Source organism: Trichosurus vulpecula, chromosome 3 (genome assembly GCF_011100635.1).
Source record: "Trichosurus vulpecula isolate mTriVul1 chromosome 3, mTriVul1.pri, whole genome shotgun sequence".
NCBI classification, from domain to species: Eukaryota; Metazoa; Chordata; class Mammalia; order Diprotodontia; family Phalangeridae; genus Trichosurus; species Trichosurus vulpecula.
Genome location: NC_050575.1, coordinates 225,566,831 through 225,588,019, shown reverse-complemented (window position 1 = coordinate 225,588,019; position 21,189 = coordinate 225,566,831). Strand labels below are relative to the sequence as shown.

At 41.2% G+C, this 21,189-nt stretch overlaps 1 protein-coding gene across 3 annotated transcripts in view; it reads right to left on the bottom strand.

Annotated features, from left to right (window-relative positions):
- LOC118841756 (c-Maf inducing protein) overlaps positions 1 to 21,189 on the bottom strand; it is a 277,697-nt gene that overhangs the window by 43,723 nt on the left and 212,785 nt on the right. For all 3 annotated transcript variants that reach the window (XM_036749349.1, XM_036749348.1, XM_036749350.1), the window contains exons 4-7: positions 15,094 to 15,255; positions 9,774 to 9,815; positions 4,699 to 4,761; positions 2,278 to 2,358 (exon numbers count right to left, since the gene is read on the bottom strand). In XM_036749349.1, coding sequence (XP_036605244.1) covers positions 2,278 to 2,358; positions 4,699 to 4,761; positions 9,774 to 9,815; positions 15,094 to 15,255 — 348 coding nt within the window. The remainder of the gene's footprint in view (positions 1 to 2,277; positions 2,359 to 4,698; positions 4,762 to 9,773; positions 9,816 to 15,093; positions 15,256 to 21,189) is intronic.

Here is a 21,189-nt window from a genome sequence, read left to right as displayed (position 1 = left end):
ACCTTCTGCTTTGGCCATTCAGTGCTCCTGCCGGCACCTTACCCAGCTATAAGAAAAGGTGAATGTAATTAAACAACCTGTTTGGTTCTTCCTGTCACAAACAGAAAGCAAGCCCTTGGTTCCATCCACTCTGTCCTCAAAACTCAGTTACCAGGTAGCTATGAATTTTTGTCTTGTACAGGGTTCCCTCCCAAATTGAGCTATTTGAGCTTTAAAGAGATTACAGACAGCTCTTTGCCTATTCACAAACAAAGGTATGCCCATGTCAGCCACGTCCAAAGAGAGCCCTGGACCTGCTGCTGACCCATGTTCTGGTGAAGAGTGGGCAGCAAGAGGCCCACTTCCTCACTGCCAGTCCCTGAGGTCTCCCTAAATGCATCTACTAGGTACTGATTTCCTTAACTACACAAATGGGAGATAGTGGTATCCAGTGGCAGTGCCAGGGAAGATGCTACTACTGATCCACCCCCCAAGAGCACGTAAGCAGAGGCAGTGATAGCTTCCAAGCCTTCAAAAGCCCATCAGTACTGGGTCCTAGGCTCTCACTTGCCCTGCATGGTAGCTTCCTCAACTCTTATAATAGGTATGTTGGCTATGGAACTTTTGCTCTTTCCATTTGGGGGCTATCATTCTCTGAGACTAGGGATTCCTGTTTCAATGGCCTGGGGAAAGACCGGAGTGGATTTGTTCCCTGATGGAATGGGACATAAAGGGGCTAAGTTTTGAAAGGGAGTTACTAGGCCAAAGAACTATGGAGGAGTAGGGAATGCTGATCCAGAAGAGGGCTGCACTGAAGAAACTGAATAGTAATCTTACTATGAGGTCACCAGACACTTGAGGAAGCAAAAAAATAAAAGGTGAGGAGAGGGTTGGCAGTGAAGTTACCAAAGAAGATGAAAGCCTTTTGGGTAAAAAAGATCCATGGGGTTTAAATGATCAACATATGAGTCAACAGTGACACAACAGTCAAAGACAACTAATACAATCTTGGGTTACATTAATAGAAGTCTAATGTGTAGCGAGAGCCACTCCCTAAACCTTGCTGTTCTCTGCCCTTGTTGGAACACATTTAGAGTATTGTGTTAAGTTCTGGGCAACATGTTTTGGAAAGGATATTGACAAAATGGAATATCTCCAGGAAAAGGGCAAACAGGATGGTGAGGGCGCTGGAAACTATGCCAAGTAAGGATCTGTTGAATGAAGTGGGGATATTCAGACTGCGGAAAAGAAACTTGGTATGGGTGACTGAATTGGAGGAAAGGGGTTTAGTGCAGAGTATATATCTTCAAGTATATGAATATATTTATCATGTGAAAGAGGGTTTAGGCTTGTTCCACTTATACTTAATGGGCAGAGCTCAAAGCAATGGGTAAAGGCTATAGGAGGCCTAAATGAGAGCAGTTCAAGAATGGAAGGTGTGGCCTGAAAAGAGAGGGAGCTCCCTGTCCCTAGAATTTCAGAAAGAGAGTGCAAATGTCAGGAATGCAATAGAATTTCTGAATTAGGTGGAAGGTTGGACTGCAAAACCTCTAGGGTTCCTTCCAATTCTAAATCTACGATTCCATGAGGTAAAGAGGAGCCACCCATGAATCCAACTATAGTTTGGACCCAGGATGGTGGTCAGGAAAATTGGGATACCTAAGGGTGAGCCTAGCTAGAAGCAAAGGCCACAAAAGGAATGGCTTCCATTAGAGTAACATAAGACCAGAACTCATCCATTTTATTATTCCATCCCTCTGCCTGTCCCTTACCACCATCACAAAAAATTAGAGTGAAGGGTATAAGAGGAGTATAAAGGAGACCTTTGGAAATGATACCAACCTACCCAGGAGGCTCACCTTCATCATCACATACACTGCTTCTTAAAATAATCTAACTAGCAACCTCCAGGAAATCTTACTGCCCCCATAACAGGAATTTCTATTTCAAAGGAAATAATCCTGTCTTTGCAAAACAAAAAGAGAAAAAGGTGCCGATCTACTCAGTCTCCAACTACAGAATACTATGAAGTGAATTTCAACACGCATGAACCAATGGTGGGCCAATTCTATTACAGTTTTGGTCTTGCCTGAGATAGGTGACCAGCTTTATCAACTGGCTGTCCTAATGAAGGTAATATCATTCTTTTTTTAAAGACTAAGCTGCCAGCCTATTGCCTAGAGTTGTATAAGGAGATCAAGGCAGGCAGGATATCCCCAATCGGGATTGGGGATAGCAACCATCCCCTACAGGAGTAACCAGCAGCCTGTACCTCCCATTAACCTAAGAAGAACTTACCATGTTATGTTTGAGGATTCTCTGTACCACTGGTGTGAACACTTCTATGACCACCATGGACCGAGGGCGTTCTCTGCAGTGCTGTAGGAAAACAGTTAAGCACAGATCAGAAGAGCTCCTAGTAATTAAGAGCAACCCGGCACCCCTTGTACTCATGACAAAGAGATAGTCATTGATATCCAGCAGGGGATGGATTGAAACAATGAGACCACTGTACTCACACCCCAGACCCCACCTTGGCTTCTTGATCAAGGAAAGTAGCCTGGAGAAGAACATTGGATATGAGGTGTTACATGTATCCCTCTGTGTCTCCTACTCAAAGTCTGGCTATGACTTTGAGGTGGCTAGGCTGGCTGCTAAAGATCCACTAAGACCCATATAATCCCTTTAAATATTCTTCCCCAATGAACAGTTAAGGGAGTAGTTTGGAGAAAATTCACCAAGCTGGGAGAAAGTGACTTTTATCTTAGGAAGCAGAAGTGCTCCTATAGACTGTGGAAGATTGTGTCTTTCTTCTCTTCTCCCTTCCCAAAATTGGACCCTCATTCCACCTTTAGCTCCAAAAGGGAAAATGAGACTATGTCCTCATACTTCTCTCCTGCTTCATTCTGAAAAGTGAAAGAAACACGGCTGAAGAGTCAAAGTGCAAAGAAGCATGCCCCATGCATGTAGCTGGGGGTCAGGGCTGAGAATGAACCCTTTCTCTTCAAATATCAGAAGTGAATTCCTATTTTATTGTCTGCTTGCATATGAAATGAGGAAGAAATAACAAGAGAAGGGGAGTCATATACAGTATTTGTTCCCCTTTGCAGATTTGCAAGAGAAAGTAGCACAAATTTAAGTTTAGATTCTATGAATGGTGAGCTGAGCTGAGCTGACTTTTCTTAAGGGAACCAGACTAAGCAGTCATTTGAAGCTACATTCTGGTGACTGACCTTTCTTCGAAGTATCACAACCACTGAAGAGCCAATGCGGTCTCCCTGCCTTCTCCCTCCACCCTGCCCCTACCAAGGGCTTGAACTACAAAAAAAAATACTAGGTTTGCCTTTGACACTGCCAGCCTGTTGAGTTTTCAGTCTGGGTTAAATTATGAAACTAGAACAGGAGCCAGAATATTTAAAAATCAAAAGCCATTTTCAGCTCACAGGTCATAAAAAACCAAGTGGCAGGCCATATTTGGCCCCCGGGCTGTAGTTTGCCAACCTTTGAACTACCGCAATAAAAAGCAACTAGAGACCCAGTAACAGGTTTCTGTATACTTAGAAATGTGCTCTCAAGCATACATATGCACACAGACACAAATATAGGCACCCATACACATACTCAGGCATATCCATATATGCATATGCACAATCAGGCATACATGTCCCCATGTTTGCATGCTCTATATAATGCACACGCACGCGTGCGCGCACACACACACACACACACAAACATATAAGTGGCTGTGAGATCATAGCATGTGTCATACAAAGCTAATGTTCTTAGCTCTTCCCGTGCTCTGTAACATTAATATGCAAGCCCCTGCAAAAACAGTCTTGCTAGTGAAGAAGGCACAGTAGTGACAACAGAGACAGAAGACTCAAAGTCACCATCTAAAAAATGCTTTCCTGGAAGCCACTTACTTCCATATAAAAGAAATGATCTTCCTCTACTATTTAAAATTTCCACTTCTATAATGAAGCAAAAGAACAAATCCCTCATCCCCACCCTACCCCTGCCTTTACTTCATATTATACCTTCCCGCAACACAAAAAAGACCTAAGCCACAAACCATTTACCTATGGCAATACTTTGGTCATCACAGTGTCCTTCTGCTATCTGTACTGGGGTCCTTTAACCTCACTAGGGTTTCAAGATCAGACTTCCATGTATGGAACAGGGACTACATTTTGATAAGTGATATAGTCTCTGAGGCATGATGAGTACCCATCACAAGTCAACTTCTGCTTATGTGTATGTGGATTATATATATGGAAAAAAATTAAGCCCTGACAGTTCCCCTGAAGCCTACTTGCTTATTAGCTCTGGCCAGTTTGCACTCAAGGAAGGCAAATTCCCTTTATCAATAACTGGGACCCAATTTCAAAAAGAAGGCTGGTCTGGTTGCTAAAAGATCTTTCTGCCATCTCCCAACAGATATGTAATGGAGTCCAAAGCCAAACATAACAATGGCTACTCTGTTTGGGTTTGCCATATCTGAGTCTGTGTAATTGAAAGCTGACTATAATCACTGAAAAAGGGGTCTCATTCATTCATCCAAGGCATGCTTCCTGAGTAACTTCCATGTTTGGGTTCATGTACGTGATGCCCAGGACTAGTTAGATACTTCAACATGTGATGTGTGTATGCTGTATGTAAGGCACAGGAAGCTTCCAAACTGAAACAGAAAGATTTCAGAAATTGAGTCTTTTCTGGTACCTTGCAGAAAAATTCACAGAGGTCAGGTGGGGGGTGATTGTTTTCCAGCAAAGGAGCAATTGCCTGAAAAATAATGAACAGATATTTTAGTTTGACCCCTCAACAGGAATCTAGATAGAGCAGCGGTTTTCTTCCGAGAGAAAATATGGAACCCCTGGCAACAGATGGGTGGAAAAATAACCCCGTCCCTGCATTTTGAGGCACAAGGCTAATTATCATACTGAGTTATCTTAAAGCAAAGGTGTCAAACTTGACTGTTGGGGGGAAGGAAGAGGCCCTAAGTGCAGCTCAACAAGATTAAAATGTAACTGGGAAATGTTTAACAAAACAAATAAAAATGTAATAAAATATAATGTTAGTCTGTGGCTTTCTAAGTCCATATGCGGTCCATTAGGGAGAGGGTGATGTCACTATCTTAGAGCACTGGACTAAGAATTTGGAGAGCTGGGTTCTAATCCAAGCTATACTACCCACTGCCTGTATGATCTTGATCAAACCATTTAATTTCTCTTGACCTGAAGAATCTCATCTGTGAAATGGAGGTAATGACTCCTGCCTTCTCCACCTCACAAGGGCATGATAAGAGACCAATGAAAGAATGGACAAGTAAGTACTTTAAAAACTATATTTGTAGGTGAAGTGTTTAGGGAAGATAAAATAGTTCAAAGAGAAAAGACCTGGGGGGTTTAACAGACTGAGAGCTCCATGAGTCAACAACATAGCACAGCAACAACCCCCACAAAAAAACCCCCACAAGAAGAAGAAGAGAAGCAACAACCACAGAACTTGATCATGGGCTGCACAAAATGAGGGGAGCGACAGGTCCACTGTACTCTCCCCTTGTTCCAGCTACATCTGGAGTATGTTATTCAGTTCCGGGCATTTTATTTTAAAAGGGAAGTTAATTTATAACATATCCGGAAGAAGGCAATCTATTTCGTAAGAGGGGCTAGGGTTGTGCAGGCTGGAGGAGACAGTACTTGGAGGGGACAGGATCAATATCTTCTAATATAAGAAGTGTTAGATGTATTCTACTTGAACCTATGGGGCAGAACTAGGAGTAATGAATGGGTAGAAGCTTCAGAGGCAGATTTCAGCTCAAACGTAAGAAAGAATTTAGCATTTCAGCAGTAAAGAAAACATTAAGATGAATCTATATTATACTAAATAAACTATAACATACCAACAAATCACAAAACCATGGAATTTCAGAGCTGGACGAGATCACCAACATCATCTGGCCCAAGCTCTACCAAAACATCGATCTCCTCAAAAACATCCCTGAAATTGCCAAATAGATCCTGATTCAACACCTCCAGGGATGGAAATTCATTATATTCCAAGGAAGCTCATTCCTTTATTTTTTTTTAGCTTGTTATAATGGAATTTAATTTGGTTTGAATGATTAAAATTCAACAAATATTTGAAACTTTGCTACTTGGTACAAGGCACTATCATTAAATTGTAAGCTCCTTCAGAGTAGAGACTGTCTTTTGCCTCTTGTTATATCCATAGTACTTAGCACAGTGGCCAGCACATAGTAAATACTTAATAAATATTCATTAATTGTCTGATTGGTAGGTGCTGTGAGGAATACAAAGCTGAATTAGATAGTCTCTACCCTCAAGGAACTTGTAATCAGTGAAAAGAAATAAAACAGGTACAATGTATGGTAAATATCTTCTAAGAAAGAGACAAAGTACTTTAGATATTGAAAAGAAAAAGCAATTATATCCAGGTAGATGGCTTCAGCTGTATGATCTTTTCGGTGTTGGGAACTGTAAAGAAGAGACATAATGATCTCTAAGGGCCCTTCTAGCACTAACATTTTCAATAACCTATAACTTTCTTCCTGATTCTCATTTTATTCACCTGTCTGCCTCACATATTGAGGATATCATTCCTCTTTTAACAACTAATTGCTAGGAAGATGCTTGTGAGGAAGCTTTAAACAACAAATTATTATTGTCATAGAACACCTTGCAAAATTGAGGCTACGTCAGTAACTTAGAGACTGTGAGGGAGGTTAGGTGATTGCTTCAGGTTAGATACCATCTAGAGACGGAAACTACCTCATTTTGCATTAGGCCATGAGTGTGTGTGTGTGTGTGTGTGTGTGTGTGTGTGTGTAAGGGAGGGGGTTGGGGAGGGGAGAAGACAGTTGGAGACATCATAGGAATAATTTCAATATCACAAAGTCTCCTATAACAATAGTAATTTATATTTGTGAGGCACTTAAAAAAATCACCTGTAAATGTATTGCCTTTCTGGAGTCTCACAACAACTTTGTGAAGGAAATAGGCTAGGAGTTATCATCATTTCACAAACTTAGCCAGGTAAACTGACTTGTTCAAGGCCACATAGCTAATTAGTTATGGAACCAGGGCTCTCACCCAGGTCTCATGAAGGTCTTTCCATTATGTTATATGCCCACTTTATGAGACCCTGCACAGCATATTATGATGTGGAGGCATTGTGCTCCAGCAAAAAGAACTCTGGATTTTGAGTTAGAGGATCAAGGCTGGAATCCTGGTTCCGTTACTTACTAAGCTGTGTGACCTTGGACAAGTTTCACTTAATCATCCTGGGCCTTAATTTTCTCGTCAATAAAATAAAGGGGGTTGGACATGACCTTTAAGATCCCTTCCAGCTCTAAATCTATGATTCTATGGTCCTTGTGGATTTCCAGTACCACAAATAGATAGAAATGAAAAATTGCTCAGGATCCTTCCATAATGTCTTTCAAATTAGGGATACTCTTCATTCTAATTTTCCTTTTTTCTCTCATGACTGTTAGGTAGAAGAGACACAATACAGAACTGGCAACCAATCAAATCAATGAAATGACAAGTCTATAATACACTTCTTAATGCCAGGTACCTAAGAACACTGAAGAATGGGGTCTCGGCCTTCAAGGAAGTTACACTCTAACTAACAGAAGCTGGAGATACTGGTTTGAACTTTGAGGTGGTGGGGATTAGAGGGTTTGAGTAGGTTTCTGAATGACTACAGAGAACAGAATCTCTCATTACTTCCTATAGCACCAGCAATCTATGGATACATTTTCTTTCAGAATCAATAACTACATAATATTTTTGCATAAGTTTAAGTAGGGAAAGATAGAAAATTGACCATCACAGGGGTAACAACTAGCAAGAGCCTGAGCTCATTTTCAGAGTCTTTAAAACTGGTTTTACTTAGGAGGAATCTTTGTGGGTTTTTCTTTTCCCTTTGCACCTCTGAATAACATAAAACATGTTATAGGGGAAAACACCTTGGACAGGGAATCAGGAAACCAGGGTTCAATGCCTGGCTATGCCACTTACGCATTGAGCACATTACTTACCTTTTCTGGGCCTCACTTTCCTCCTCTTCAAAATAAAGGGAGGGAAGAGGGATGTTATGCCTTAAGGTCCTTTCTAACTCCTATGAATTTATGATTCTATCAAGTGCCTAACTTTCCTTAAAGTTCAAGTCACCTTCCTTCTCTGTTGCTAGGCAACTCAAGGCAGCCAGTATTGCAAACAAAGGGAGAAACTGGACTTGCTGATACTGCTATTGATTTTTACTGCAGTCTCTGGTGCTAATTCCCAACTTGGCCTCAGCTGGGGCCTGTGGACTCATCAAACTAAATCATCAAAGCTTTTTGGAAGCAGGTTGGGGTAATGTTCCACAGCACACTGTGGATGGTGCCTCTTTCCTGCCCTAGGGCTAGATTTCCATTCCCACTCCACATTCCAGCTATCTCATCTCCTGTCAATTCCTGCCTGGACCCCAAGCAACAGTCATGCCTCACACATGGAAGGTCTGTGCATACAACTAACATGTGACCTTCTAAAGGAGCCAGGACTGCCAGGATTTCTCCCCATCACAAATATTCCAAGGTCACAAACCTAAAGTCCACACACAACTTTCCAAGAGTCAAGACTTCCCATAAGATAAGTGGGTATTTGGACAGCACAAAAAAAAAAAAACATTTCTAGTGTTTTAAATATGTTAGATCAGAGGATTTAGAAGTAGAATGGGCCTTTTAGACCATCTGGCCCAACTCTGTCATTTTACAGATGGGAAAACTGAAACCCAAAGAACTTTGTGAATGGCAGGGCCAGGATTAGAAATCACAGCTTCTGAACTCTAAATCCAATGCTCCTTCCACTGCCTGATCTACCAGGTCTAATGGGCAAAAGAAAAAGGAGCAACAGAAACTGGGTCTCTGGAATATGAAGATTAGTAATACCTATTTCTCCTAACTTTAACCCGGGGAAGACTTTGGAAAAGGGCAAGCGGGGTATGGTAAGGCATGAATGTGTGCTGGCTAGGAGAAGCCTAGATGGTCCCAGATATTCTTCCTAAGCACTACAACATACAACTGGTCTGAGGAGCCCTGGCTCAGTGTTCTGCATTTGGTTTGTCAAGGCCATGGTGAAGAGGTGAGAGCTGTGTCTCTTGGTGAGTAGGCCCAGAGGGCCATCTAAGAGCACACAGGGGCTGCTACTGGCTTCCTGATACCTGATATCAGTGCAATCCACCCACTTGATGAGAGGCACATCTCATAGTCCAAAATGACCCGGAAAGATATCTGACTATAGCATCACAGTAAAGTACTCGAAAATCATAAAGAATAAGACACTAAGATCATAGTAAAGTACTAGAAATTATTACCTCACTCTAGAAACCAGCATCAATTAAGTCTAGGTTCTATTTATGGATCAATTAAAATCCTTTCACTGGCTGCTCCTCCTAGAAAGAAAAAGCCTTTCTTTTCAACTGCTTTAATTGTGACTGAACCACTGCTATCATCCTTGCCATCTCCTTCCCTGCCCTGCTCTACACTTCGATCTCCCTTAAGAGGATCCAAGAACAGGAAAAGACTAATCTACATGCATCAACTAGAATCTTTGGGGGCTTCAGATAGATCCAAGAAGAAATCGAGGGCACGTGAGTGTGTTCCAATGCAGATGGGGAAAATCCTGCCCATGAGGAAGCAAATAAGCCAGAATGAAATACATTTTTACACTGATCACCAGGGAGCCCGCAGCGGTCACCAAGGTCCAAAGGAGACAGTGTGTACTTACCACTATAATGTTTTCATGCTCTTGAGTGGTCAAGTTGGTATTCTAAAGGATTGAATAACAGGAAAAAAGGATTAGAAAACTTTGCATTTATCATTCATAAGTACATAGATATATATGAAAAAGAGAATGAAGGAAGCTTAGAAGAAAGCTGAAGATTTGGGGTTTGGAGTCTTTTGTTGTTGTCAAGTTGTTTTTTAGTCAGGTCTGACTCTTCATGACCCTATTTGGAGTTTTCTTGGAAAAGATACTGGAGTGGTTTGCCATTTTCTTCTCCAACTCAACTGAGGCAAACAGAGTTTTACTTTGCTTTAAACCAAATTTCTGTTTTGCATGGCTCTCCTACAATCCCAGGGACTTATGACTGGTAGAGAAAACTCTCTTTGGGGTGGTACTATAGAATTTCAGATTTCTGCCTTCATGCAGGGACATTTAGACAACTTTTTAAAAATTCACACTTCTTATTTAAAATACTTTAAGGATATATGATTTCATCAGTGTGATTATCACCTCAACTGACTAAGAAGGCATTCCCTCCACATCTTAATATATGGTCTTTGAGCCTCACTGTGCTAAACGATTTATCTCACCCTATGACCAACCTGGTGACAAGCCTCTGGAATTAAGCTAAGCTGGTCCTTGGATCATGGATACATGGTCCATCACCATACGTATACTTGAAGCCTTTCCAGTTTGGTACACCCTGCCAGCATTTGAACTCTCCCAGCACAGCCTTTGAAAACCATGGAGTTATATTCGATAACCTAGTATTTACCTTCCCACCATGATGAGGCATCAAAGTAGGTCTTTAATTGATACCAAGACCTAAGTTGGCTTCCAAGATATTCAAAGCAGTGACCGTTATTGCTTTCAAATTAAAAACAAAAGAAAAAACCCTAACACTACCACCCCCTCAAAAAAAAATCCTATTCATATCTCACAAGCATAGAAGGTCTCTGATGTCAGAATCTGGCAGTCACTTTGAAGACTAAACTCCATCAGCACTTTCCATACAACTACTTTCTGTAAAGTAGATTAGAATTGGCTTTAGACCTTTGCTGACTTTAAAAATAATGAATAAAATGCTTACTGAGAAAAGTTTTTGGCCAACGTACTTGGACATCCATTCTACAGAATGATACTACACCTATTAAACAGTACTGAACAAGTTCTTAAGCAGAGCTGTAAGGCGGTCTCAAAGTGATATATATTCAGGTGGATTCTCCCTTTCTGGTTCTGTAAGGAAAAGGCAACAGAAGAGTGGATTCCCCCAGCCAGATGAGCCCCCCCAGTAGGTTTTACTACAACTGGCAACCAAAGAACCTAGAATCAGGGTGGCAGGGTGAAGGAAAAGGGAGTTTCACAGGTAAGCACTTGTCTTCCCTTCTGAAGGCAGGTAAGTCAAGAGGACTCCTATCTGTACCACCAGCTTGTCCTGGAAAGGTGGGGCAGGGAGAAGGAAGTGGGAGGATGACACCAAAATCACTAGAAAACTGATTTTTGCCATCAGGAATTTTCTGTCACTATACTATATGTCTATTGTGAGAAAGAGCTGATGCAATAATTCAATTTAAATGAACAAACATTCATGAAGTTTGCCATGTTCTGGGCACTTTGCTAGGTGCTAGGCAAAACTAAAGGCAAAAACTAAAATTTCACTGCCTTCAAGAGGCTTATACAAGACATACACATTTACAAAAGTTTAAAGGAAAAAGCAAAACACTTGAGTTAATTTCTCCTTATGATCCAAGTAAGAGGACTGTCCATGAACCCCTAATAAGTTCCTCCTGCATTGCAGGTGTCAGCAGGGACCAATAAGTTCATTCAATGTTTGACTTTTGCAGATCCTGCCAAGGAACCAGTTCACCAGGAGTCTTGTATGGAAACCTATCTGATGGAGGCACAAACCCTCAACTTATAACTCATGAATTGTCTCCTGTTGGGGACATTAATAGTCTGGGCTTGACATTTCTAATATTGACATTGTGAGCCAATGTCTGTATCATGAGTCAAATAAAGCTCAATTCTCCAAGTTTGTCTGGGGTAAGAGGCACATTACCATGATTCTCAGAGGCCTGACCAGCTAAACCTGATGAGCCCACATTGCCTTCACTGAGGCCATAGAAACTCAACCACAGACATGCTCGTATTTCAGAGCAAAGTCAAACCTGATTTGCTGCTAGTGAATCCTGCTCCCAAAAAGGAAGTGTCAGCACTATACTCTGCTAGCAGAATCTGCCCCCCATGCCTGTGCTGTTCAAAGAACAGTATTTAATTAGCAGACCTGCATTCCAGACTTCTCTACTGTGCTAGCAAGTTTTGATGTGAGTAGAGTCATCCCCATCCATTCTACATGAAACATCATAGCCCTTCTTTACACCTGAATCTGTTCATTCATTCCTCTGTTGTGAGTAGCACCACCTTTGTTGCCATCAGTGCCAGCAGGTTAGAAAGCATCAGTAAAATGTCTTTCCTAAATGCTTTGCAGTCAAAAATGTCTTGTGTCAAAGAGCTTTCATTTTTAGGTTTTGAAATGTACTTTTCTATCTGTTCCATTAGGAAAAACTCCTGAACCTCCAGCCCCCTTAGGACTGGTCACCACAGGGAATCAGCATTCTCTCTTCAACAAGGAAACAAGAGATGCTAAGTTGCATAAAGTTGTATCACTTCTCCAAAAATGCTCCTCTCTCACGTCAGACAAATTTTGTGCCTCTTTCTCTTTGTCTCTCTTTTCTTTTCCTTTATCTTTCTTCCCTGTGGCAGGTTTGGTAATGGCTCGCATACTGTGCAGCCTATTCATGTAGAAGGAGTGCCAAAGTAGTAAAATGAAATGATATCCTACCAGGTTTGGAAGAGGTAAAAAGATGGGGTTCTCTGGATGTCTGTCTGTTTTGCATGAACACATATAGGATGTCTCACTCCTGTTAGCTAGTAGAATCAGAAGCAACTCCTTCACTGCAGTTTATCAAAGGGCCACAGTTACAAACAATTTCTTGCCTGATACTCCAAACCCTTGCTGTGCTCCTCATCTGTGTGCACAGCCCTTACCGTCTTTCTGATCTTCAGACTGTCAGATTCTGCCCTGTGGTCCTCTCCCCTGCCTCATGCCTGCCCTTCTTCTGAGCAGGTCAGAAGGCTTCACCATGCCTCACTTGAATCCCATTCAGGGGAAAAGGACCCTGCCCACCCAGTGGATGGGTACCATGCTTTGAATGGGCTGTGGACACTTCCGTCAATTCAGGCAGGCATGAAGAGAGAGACCTGGCATAGAGGCAGAAAATCACAGAGCATGGCAAGGAAATCCAGCAGTGGGAAAGTTGGTTAAAAAATCAGGAGAAAGGGTAAGCTATGGTGTGGGGACGTTAGAAGGGCAAACAGCTGAGCAGAGGAAGTAAGGTACCAGGCAATCAGGATGCCTCTAGAAGAGCCCATCAGATAGAATACAGGGACAGGCTAGCAGTAGACTTAGTTTAAATTCTAGGGCCCTCAGAAAACACTTGATAAAGTCCTGCCAGAGCCCAGTGCTAAATAAACCTTGGTGTCATCCTAGATGTCGCACTTATACATTCACCCCATCGTCAAATCTTGTCATTTCTACTTTCACATCTCTGGTAGACATCTTCTTTTCTCTACTTATACAGCTATCACATTAATTCAGGCTCCCATTCTCTCTAGGACTCTTACAATAGCCTTCTAATTGGCTTCCCTACCTCAACTTTCTCCTCACTCCAATCCATCATCTGCTTAGCTGCAAAAGTGATTTTTCTAAAGCATAGTTTTACCTATTCCCTAACCCCCAACTCAATAAATCTGGTAGGCTTCGTACTACCTTCGGAATCCCCTCCGCATGTTCTCAGATCCAGCCACTTTGGTCTATTTGCTGTTTCTCACGCATATTTCATAGCTTTCATTTCATATCCATGTTTGTCCTGGTGTTTCCCCCAGGCAAGGAATTCTCTCCTCACTTCCATCTTTTAACTTCTCTGGCCTCCTTATGAAGACATAACTCCAATACTACTTTTAGGAGGCCTTTTCCAGGCTTGCCCTGACCCTATCCTAACTCCAATTGCTAGCCCATTCCCTCTGAGATTATCTTCTATCTACTCTGTCTGTATGTACCTTGTTATTTACATGATATCTCCCCTATTATACTCTGAGCTCCTTAAGAGTAGGTGTGGTTTTACCTTCTTTATATTCCCAGTTTTTAGCACAATGCCTGGCACGTAGTAAATGATGAATAAATGCTTGTGATTTACTGACTGGCAAGGTCCTACCTGATTAGGAGGCAACAAAAAACTACATGCTGCCAGAGGCAGGCACAAGTAAGAGACTTAGAACAGAAATTACTGGAGGGAAGCGTTAAGTTGTAGTCACTAGGCACTTACTAATGCTAGAAACATTGAGGACTACAAGTCAGTGGCTGAGGCTAGTTATACACAGCACACACAGTACACACACACACACACACACACACACACACACACACACACACACCCTCCACCTGCCAACAGAGACTACTACAAACTTGGTGCTCAGTAAATTCTCCATCCACTACTTTCTAGCCCAGCATAGCCTCCCGGACAAAGGTTGATGTATATTCCTAGCTCTGGCTGTCTTTTGGTCTCTTTTTCCTTAACCCTCCATCTATGCTAAACAGGTACCTTCTAGATAGTATGTATCTACAACACTGTCTGTAAGGCCATCCTAGGGCAGCGAGAGCACTCAAATGATGTCAAAAACCTCTAAGCTCAAATTGCTCACAAAAGCAAGGCCTTCAGGTTCCCTGTGTGTTTTTTCTTGACACTAAGTAGAACCAGGTAAATAAAAGACTAGCTTGGGCTGCAACACACAATCTAATCAACAGGAAAAAAGACCCACAAGGAAAAAAAAGGAAAGGATCCCATGAATAGATTTCAGGAAGTTGCTGAACTTGAATGAAGAAAAAAAGATTACATCTTTTACATCTTTACTTTCACTAACATCTAACTGAAATTTAGCATTTTTTCCAATTATGAATGTAGGTAACAAACATTATTTTGAGAACAGGTCCACCAGAGGCTTCAGACTGCTAAAGGGACCTAAGATTAAAAAAAAATTTTTTTAATTCCTATTATGTGAGCAATTCTCTGGGCAACATGAACTTTTGCAATTTGTTACCAAAAATGAGTCCAGCTTGATTTTTATTTCTTGTCCACTGTTTGGACAAAGAGGTAGAGCTCACCAGAGGTTAAAAGAAGAAAAAGAAGAAAAATTTCCACATTTCCTATGTTTTTATAATGTTAAAAATAGGTGATATGGCCCCAACTCAGAAGCAAAGCCTTACCTCAGAGAGCAGTTTGGAGACTATCTCCAGTGGAGCCTGGTGGATGGAGTCATCCTGCAGTGGGGATGTCAAGGCCATGTCTACCAGAGTCCGGATCTCCTTCAAGACGACTTCCCAGCGGCTTGGATTGCTCAGGACTTTCTTATATTTGTAAATCTTTTTCTGTTTGGGGGAAAAAAGATATATAGGATGTGGTAGACTGGAAAATGCTCACAGAATCAGAGAAACAGCTATCATGAATTTACTTTAGAGACCATCTAGTCTATGCCCCTCATTTTACAAGGAGGTGGCAAAGTGATTTGTAGGGATGATTGATGGTAAAGCCAAGACTAAAGCTCCCAGGCCAGTGTTCTTCCCACTAAATAACAATGCTTCCAGTTATTTTTTAAATAGTGATATTCTTTGTACTGAAATTTAGCTCTATATAGAAATTTCTTTATAGAAATTTTACCTCTGAAATTATAATTATTTAAACTTATTAAGAGAGAAAACATGCATGGACTAAAGAAGAGTTTTTACCTCAGGTTTATAGGGTACCACTTCCCCTTATCATCATTTCAACTTCATCCTCATGGAGAATAATCTCAGTAAAATGTTCCGTATGGGGTTATGAGATCTTAAAAAAATGAACTACTGCACTAGTCTAGAAAACTGGACCAAAACAGGCACACACACTCCTCTGGAGTACAAGGCATATACTATCACCACCACCTGATGCACAAAACAGGAAAAGCCTCACCTTCCTTTAGCTGTTAAACTGTCCTGATCCAATGATGCAAAAGCAGCTTGTGGGGCAGTGGCTGGGTACTCTGTGGCCTCTATGCCACACTATCCCCTATTAGTCTCCGAGCTCCTCAAAGCCTGACTGCACAAAAACTGACCCCTGGAAAAATACTGGGTATTCCGGGGACCAACTCCTTCCTCCTTCAGAGCTAGAGCTTCCATACACGCCAGCAGAGCTTGCTCTGGAGACAGGGAAGCAATTCTAACTTTCCTAACTCCTTCATTATGCATTTTGTTCCTTGGGGGAAACCTAATTTTAGTGTCTTAATACTAACAACCAACTGGAGTGACAAGTTACAATCCTCAAGTCAGACCTGCATTAGAGAGTGTGTGTACCATGTCCTTCTCCTAAATTCACTGTACCCAGAAAAAATACTTAGCACCCTCAGGTATTGCCGATACAGTTAGGTTACCTAATATGGGAATTAACATGTGATCTGATTTAAAAAAAATACACCAAATGGGGTAAACAGAGTCACAGGATCTCAGAGCTGAAACAGACCTCAGAGGCCACCTAGTCCAACCTATATCTGAAGGTTAGAGTAAGTCTGATCATTCTTCCACTTAATGGTGCTTTAAATACTGAAGAGTATTGGGCGGGGGGTGGGGGGAGGCTTGCTTTATTTTGTACTTCCAGCACTTAGCACAATGCCTGGCATATAGGTATTTCAAAAATATTTGTTGACTGTCTAGGATCACATCATGCCCCACATGACTCTTTTATTCTAACCACCAAACTTCCAAAAAGGGGAAAGGAGTCATTTGTATTGAGAATCTAGGTACTTGGATGATGAGAAATATCCCCAAACAGACTCCCCTGGATGCGTTTCCATATCCAGGGTGGAACTGAACCTCACCCTCCACCTCACCAAAGGAAGGAGACCTTTCTAGCATGTACCATATCCCAAAAGAAGTCTATCAAGATACCACCCACTTACTATGGGTCCCTCCCCCACCTAGCACACACTAAGGTTAAGGGGCACTGACATGGCTATCTGGCCCTACTGCCTTCGATCTTTCTTCAGAGACTCAGCCTTGCTGCATCTGGTGCTCGGTGAAAACAGCTGCACATATGGCAGACACCTGAGCACATCCATCTAATTTGTACACATGCCATCTTTCCCTTTTCCTTGTCACAAATATGCCCTTCCTATGTGCTACAGGAAAGGAAGGGAGAAAGAGTGATGGCAGAAAATCAGGCTCATGCCAGTGAAGCATTCAAGCTGAACATCAGTGTCCATAGAAATGTGAGGATTATAACAGTGTTCTCTCTCCACCACCTGCCCTGTGACATCATTTAACAGTAGAAACACTTTTCTGGGAGCTCTGGGATCCCTTCCCCAATCACTTCTAGTGTTCCTATAACCAACAATGGTGTGTATATCCTTATCAAACTCATCCACAGCATTGGATAAGTACATGAGCAGAGGTGAATGTTGATGAATGTATGTGAGTCTGCATGATTGCATCTAACTCTGTGTGTGTGCACATATTTCTAAGCATGCATGCTCTCTCCCCAGCTCTGCCACATCTTACAGAGGTAAGAAAACTGCACCTTGCAAGAGGGAGACCTCAGACTGATGGGCAATAGAAAGAGAGACTAGTCAAGCCACTAATTCAAATGAATTTTTATTTTAATTATATATATGAATGAAGAGTTCAGCCATTTAAAATCATTTCAAGACTAGCCTATTCTGCACCTTTCAGATGTATTCTGGGCTTCACCTTTTCTCTAAACTTCTCCTTCTAACAACTCCATAATCACATATGTTCCCTCTTCTAGAGGAAGAAGGCATTCAATGAAGAACCGCAAAGCTCTCATTTATGGCTCAATCCCACTTCACACTTATCGCAGACCAGCAGCTAGAGGATGATCTAGTCCACCCTCCTCATTCTACATACAGTTGAGGAAATTGAAGCCCAGAGAGGTAACTTGCCTGAAATCACACAAATAGTCCATGACAAATCAAGGAACCAAACCAGGTCCTATGATTCCCAAACTACCAAATGTTCCTTTTAAATCTTATAAATTATGTACAGTATATTTCAGGGGGAGGCTGAAGCTCCTTAAAGGCAAGGACTGTTTCAATTTTGTCTTTGTAACCCCAGAGTCTAGCATAGTTTCTGGCACACAGTTGTTCAATAAATGTTTATTGATTTGATTGTGTCCCTCCCCTTCCTCCTAACCCTTCGCCCTAAATCGAACTTAGAGCAGAAAACCAGAGGAATAATGAGTCATTGACAAGATGATGAGAGGTATTGAATGTCAATTCTGATCTCAAGTCTGCAGCCTAGCAATTAATGTGCCCATCGGTGTGGTCTTACTCTTGCATCACAAACCACAAAGCATAGTACAGAAGCAATCTAAGCATCTCTCTCATTTGATAGTGGAAAAAAAGCAACATTTGGTCAGGAACCAGGCTGTTTCACAGGAGATGCCCGCAGTAGGAAAAAAAAAGTTCTTGAGGCTGAACACGATTATGAAGGTGAAAAACCCTACATAGGGTGTCAGCTCTAACAGAGGGTGAGAGGGGGGTTGGAATCACTCACTTGATGCTAATCTGTCACTAATGTAATGAAATTCATGTAGCACAGCAGAGATGGGAATCAGCCATAGATGACACTCCTGAGGAATCTGTTCTTTTATTCCTGGAAAGGGGGAAAGGTGTTGGGAGGGGAAGGCAATGTTGTGTTTCCAGAAGTACTGTAAGGCAATTTCTCAACACAGAAGGCTGAACTCTTGATGATGTCTACCCACACTTCCAGGGCTGTGTCATAAGAATACTATCACAGGGCATTTCCCCTAAAGTTTTTCTAAAAACTTTCCATTTAAAATCACTCATTCATTCATTCATTGAAGAGACTGCAACAATAAGTCATTGGCTCATAGATTAAGAACTGAAGGGATCTTAGAAGCCATATAGTCCAACTCCTTCATTTTGTGGATGAGGAACTTGAGGCCAAGATGCATAGTGAAGCTATTTGTCCAAGGTCAGTATGTGAAAAGAAGCAGGATTTGAACCCCAGTTTTCTGACTCCTAATCCAATGTTCTCTCCACTGTACCACACTGCCTCTATCACCCACTTTGTTGAGCACCTAGCTCAGGCTGAACTTTAGGTAGGTCCTGCTTTAAAGCAAAGTTGATACATAAAAATTTAGAAAACTTAGGCCATGATGAATTAATTCCCATACAAAAGACTTCTTTAAAAATTTTTTACTTTAGGATTTCTTTAAGCACTATGTTTGCAATGTGTAAATTAAAAGTTACTTATTTCGGGAAAAAATGGTTTACATAGATTTCAGTGTTTTACAGTTATTCCCATTATTTTCCAGTTGACAGTGATTTCTTCTTCACTAGATCTCCTAGCATTTTATGCTCTTCACTGTTTACTGCTTGTGTCACGAGTCACTTTATCTCCAGCAGTCTCAGCTTCCTCATGAATAAAATGAGGGGTTTGGAACAGATAGTTTTAAAGGTATCTCCCAGCTTTAAATCCTAGGATCGTATTACCATGAACTTATCCTATTCAACTTTGTTTTATAGTTATTTGTGTCCATGTCTCATCTCCCTCTATTATAAGTTCTTTAACAGCAGAGCCTATGTTTTATTTATCTTTGTTTAGCCATTGGTTTCTACCCCAGTGTTCTGTACACATTAAGGGCTTAATAAATGTTTGCCAAATGAATGAATAATTAATTTATGGATATATCCTGGCATTATTGGTAGTCACAAAAGGCTCACTCAGTCTACAATGATATAATCTATGGAATTAGAATAATAATACTTGCATTTTCTATCTCTCAAGGTTGTTGTGAGGAAAGCACTTTGTAAACCTTAAAGAGCTATAGAAATGTGAAATTTGTTAGGATTTGCTGAAATACAGAAATTGTTATTATTTTAATATTTAAGTAATATCCCATATTATTGTGGAAATGCACCTCTGATTCATCTCAACAACACAATGAAAAATCTGATGTGAGAAGGAAGTGAGTCAGGAAAGATACATGGCAGGGTTTCCACAATGGATGACAAACACTTTTATCCTTTAGCATAGGCTAGGTTGATGCTATCCTTTCTACCCCCTGCTATCAGGAGAAATGCTAGGTTTACAGTCCTATGGAAAAGCTATCAAGAAGCAGGAGCTGGCCTGCTCCAGATACACATTATAAGGGTCTCCGAGGAAGAGAAGATGTATGTGATCAGCTAAAGATATCGGGGAAAGGTGATGTCAGTTTGCTCCTGTGGGGAATTAATCACATTTGGTCTGGGTGACAGGGTTGCAGGTAATGCTTGATCAGCCAGTCATGCCCTGAGCCTTTACTGATTTAACAAGAAGGCAATTCTAGAGAGATGTCCCCCCTTATCCACCCTCAACCAACCTACCCAAAGTAAGCAGCAGCTGGAGGGTGGAAATGAGTAGTACATTTCATACCCATAGGTGGATGAGAGACATAGAATCTTCAAATGTGCTGCATGAAGAAACAGAAATGGCACTAAAGAAAACAGAGGCAGAGCAGCAGCCTGAGATAGTCCAGGCAGCCACAGAGGAAGTCTGTTGTGGCAACCAAATACTTTCGAAAGTATCCAGGGATCAATAGCCAAGATATATGAAAGCAGAAAAGACATCAAATTCTTGGGGGGCTGTAGAATTTGTTATTACTGAAAGGAAGAAAGGGGAAACCTGAAAATATTAGTAATTATTAATCCTACATCTAGTTTCCCATCTCTACAAAATCATTCATATCAATGCTTTTATAAATTATATTTTACAGGGGATTACATCTTCACAGTCAAACAGTTGACTCAAAGGTACACAGACTATAAGATCCCACTGTATTTGTTTCTTGATTATAAAAAATTATTTGATTTTGCAGAATAAAATCCACCTTAAAGCCTCTCCTCCAACAAGATATCTCCCTTGTTTATGTTAAAATAAGATTTCCTAAAAGATACAATGGTGATAATTGCTTGACAGTTTTTTGATGATTTAAATACATAATCCTTCAAAAAAGTATGGCCTGACTATCCACACAGGAAAAACCAGGTGGCTAACAAATGCCTATTGTCCTAAAACTATGCTTTTGGAGTAGAAAACTGGTCTGTCAGAAAATAAATCTTAGATACTGTGGGTGGACAATGAACTGGGTCTGGACTTAGATATAAGAGAGCAGATTGGAGTGCCTCTGGGAAATTATGCAGTGCTTTTAATGACTTCAAGCTTCTCTCTGAAAGACCCATCCTTGAATATTAATATTCTTCTGGAGATACTGCATAACTATAAGTCATGGAATACCATAGTCATCAAAGAATT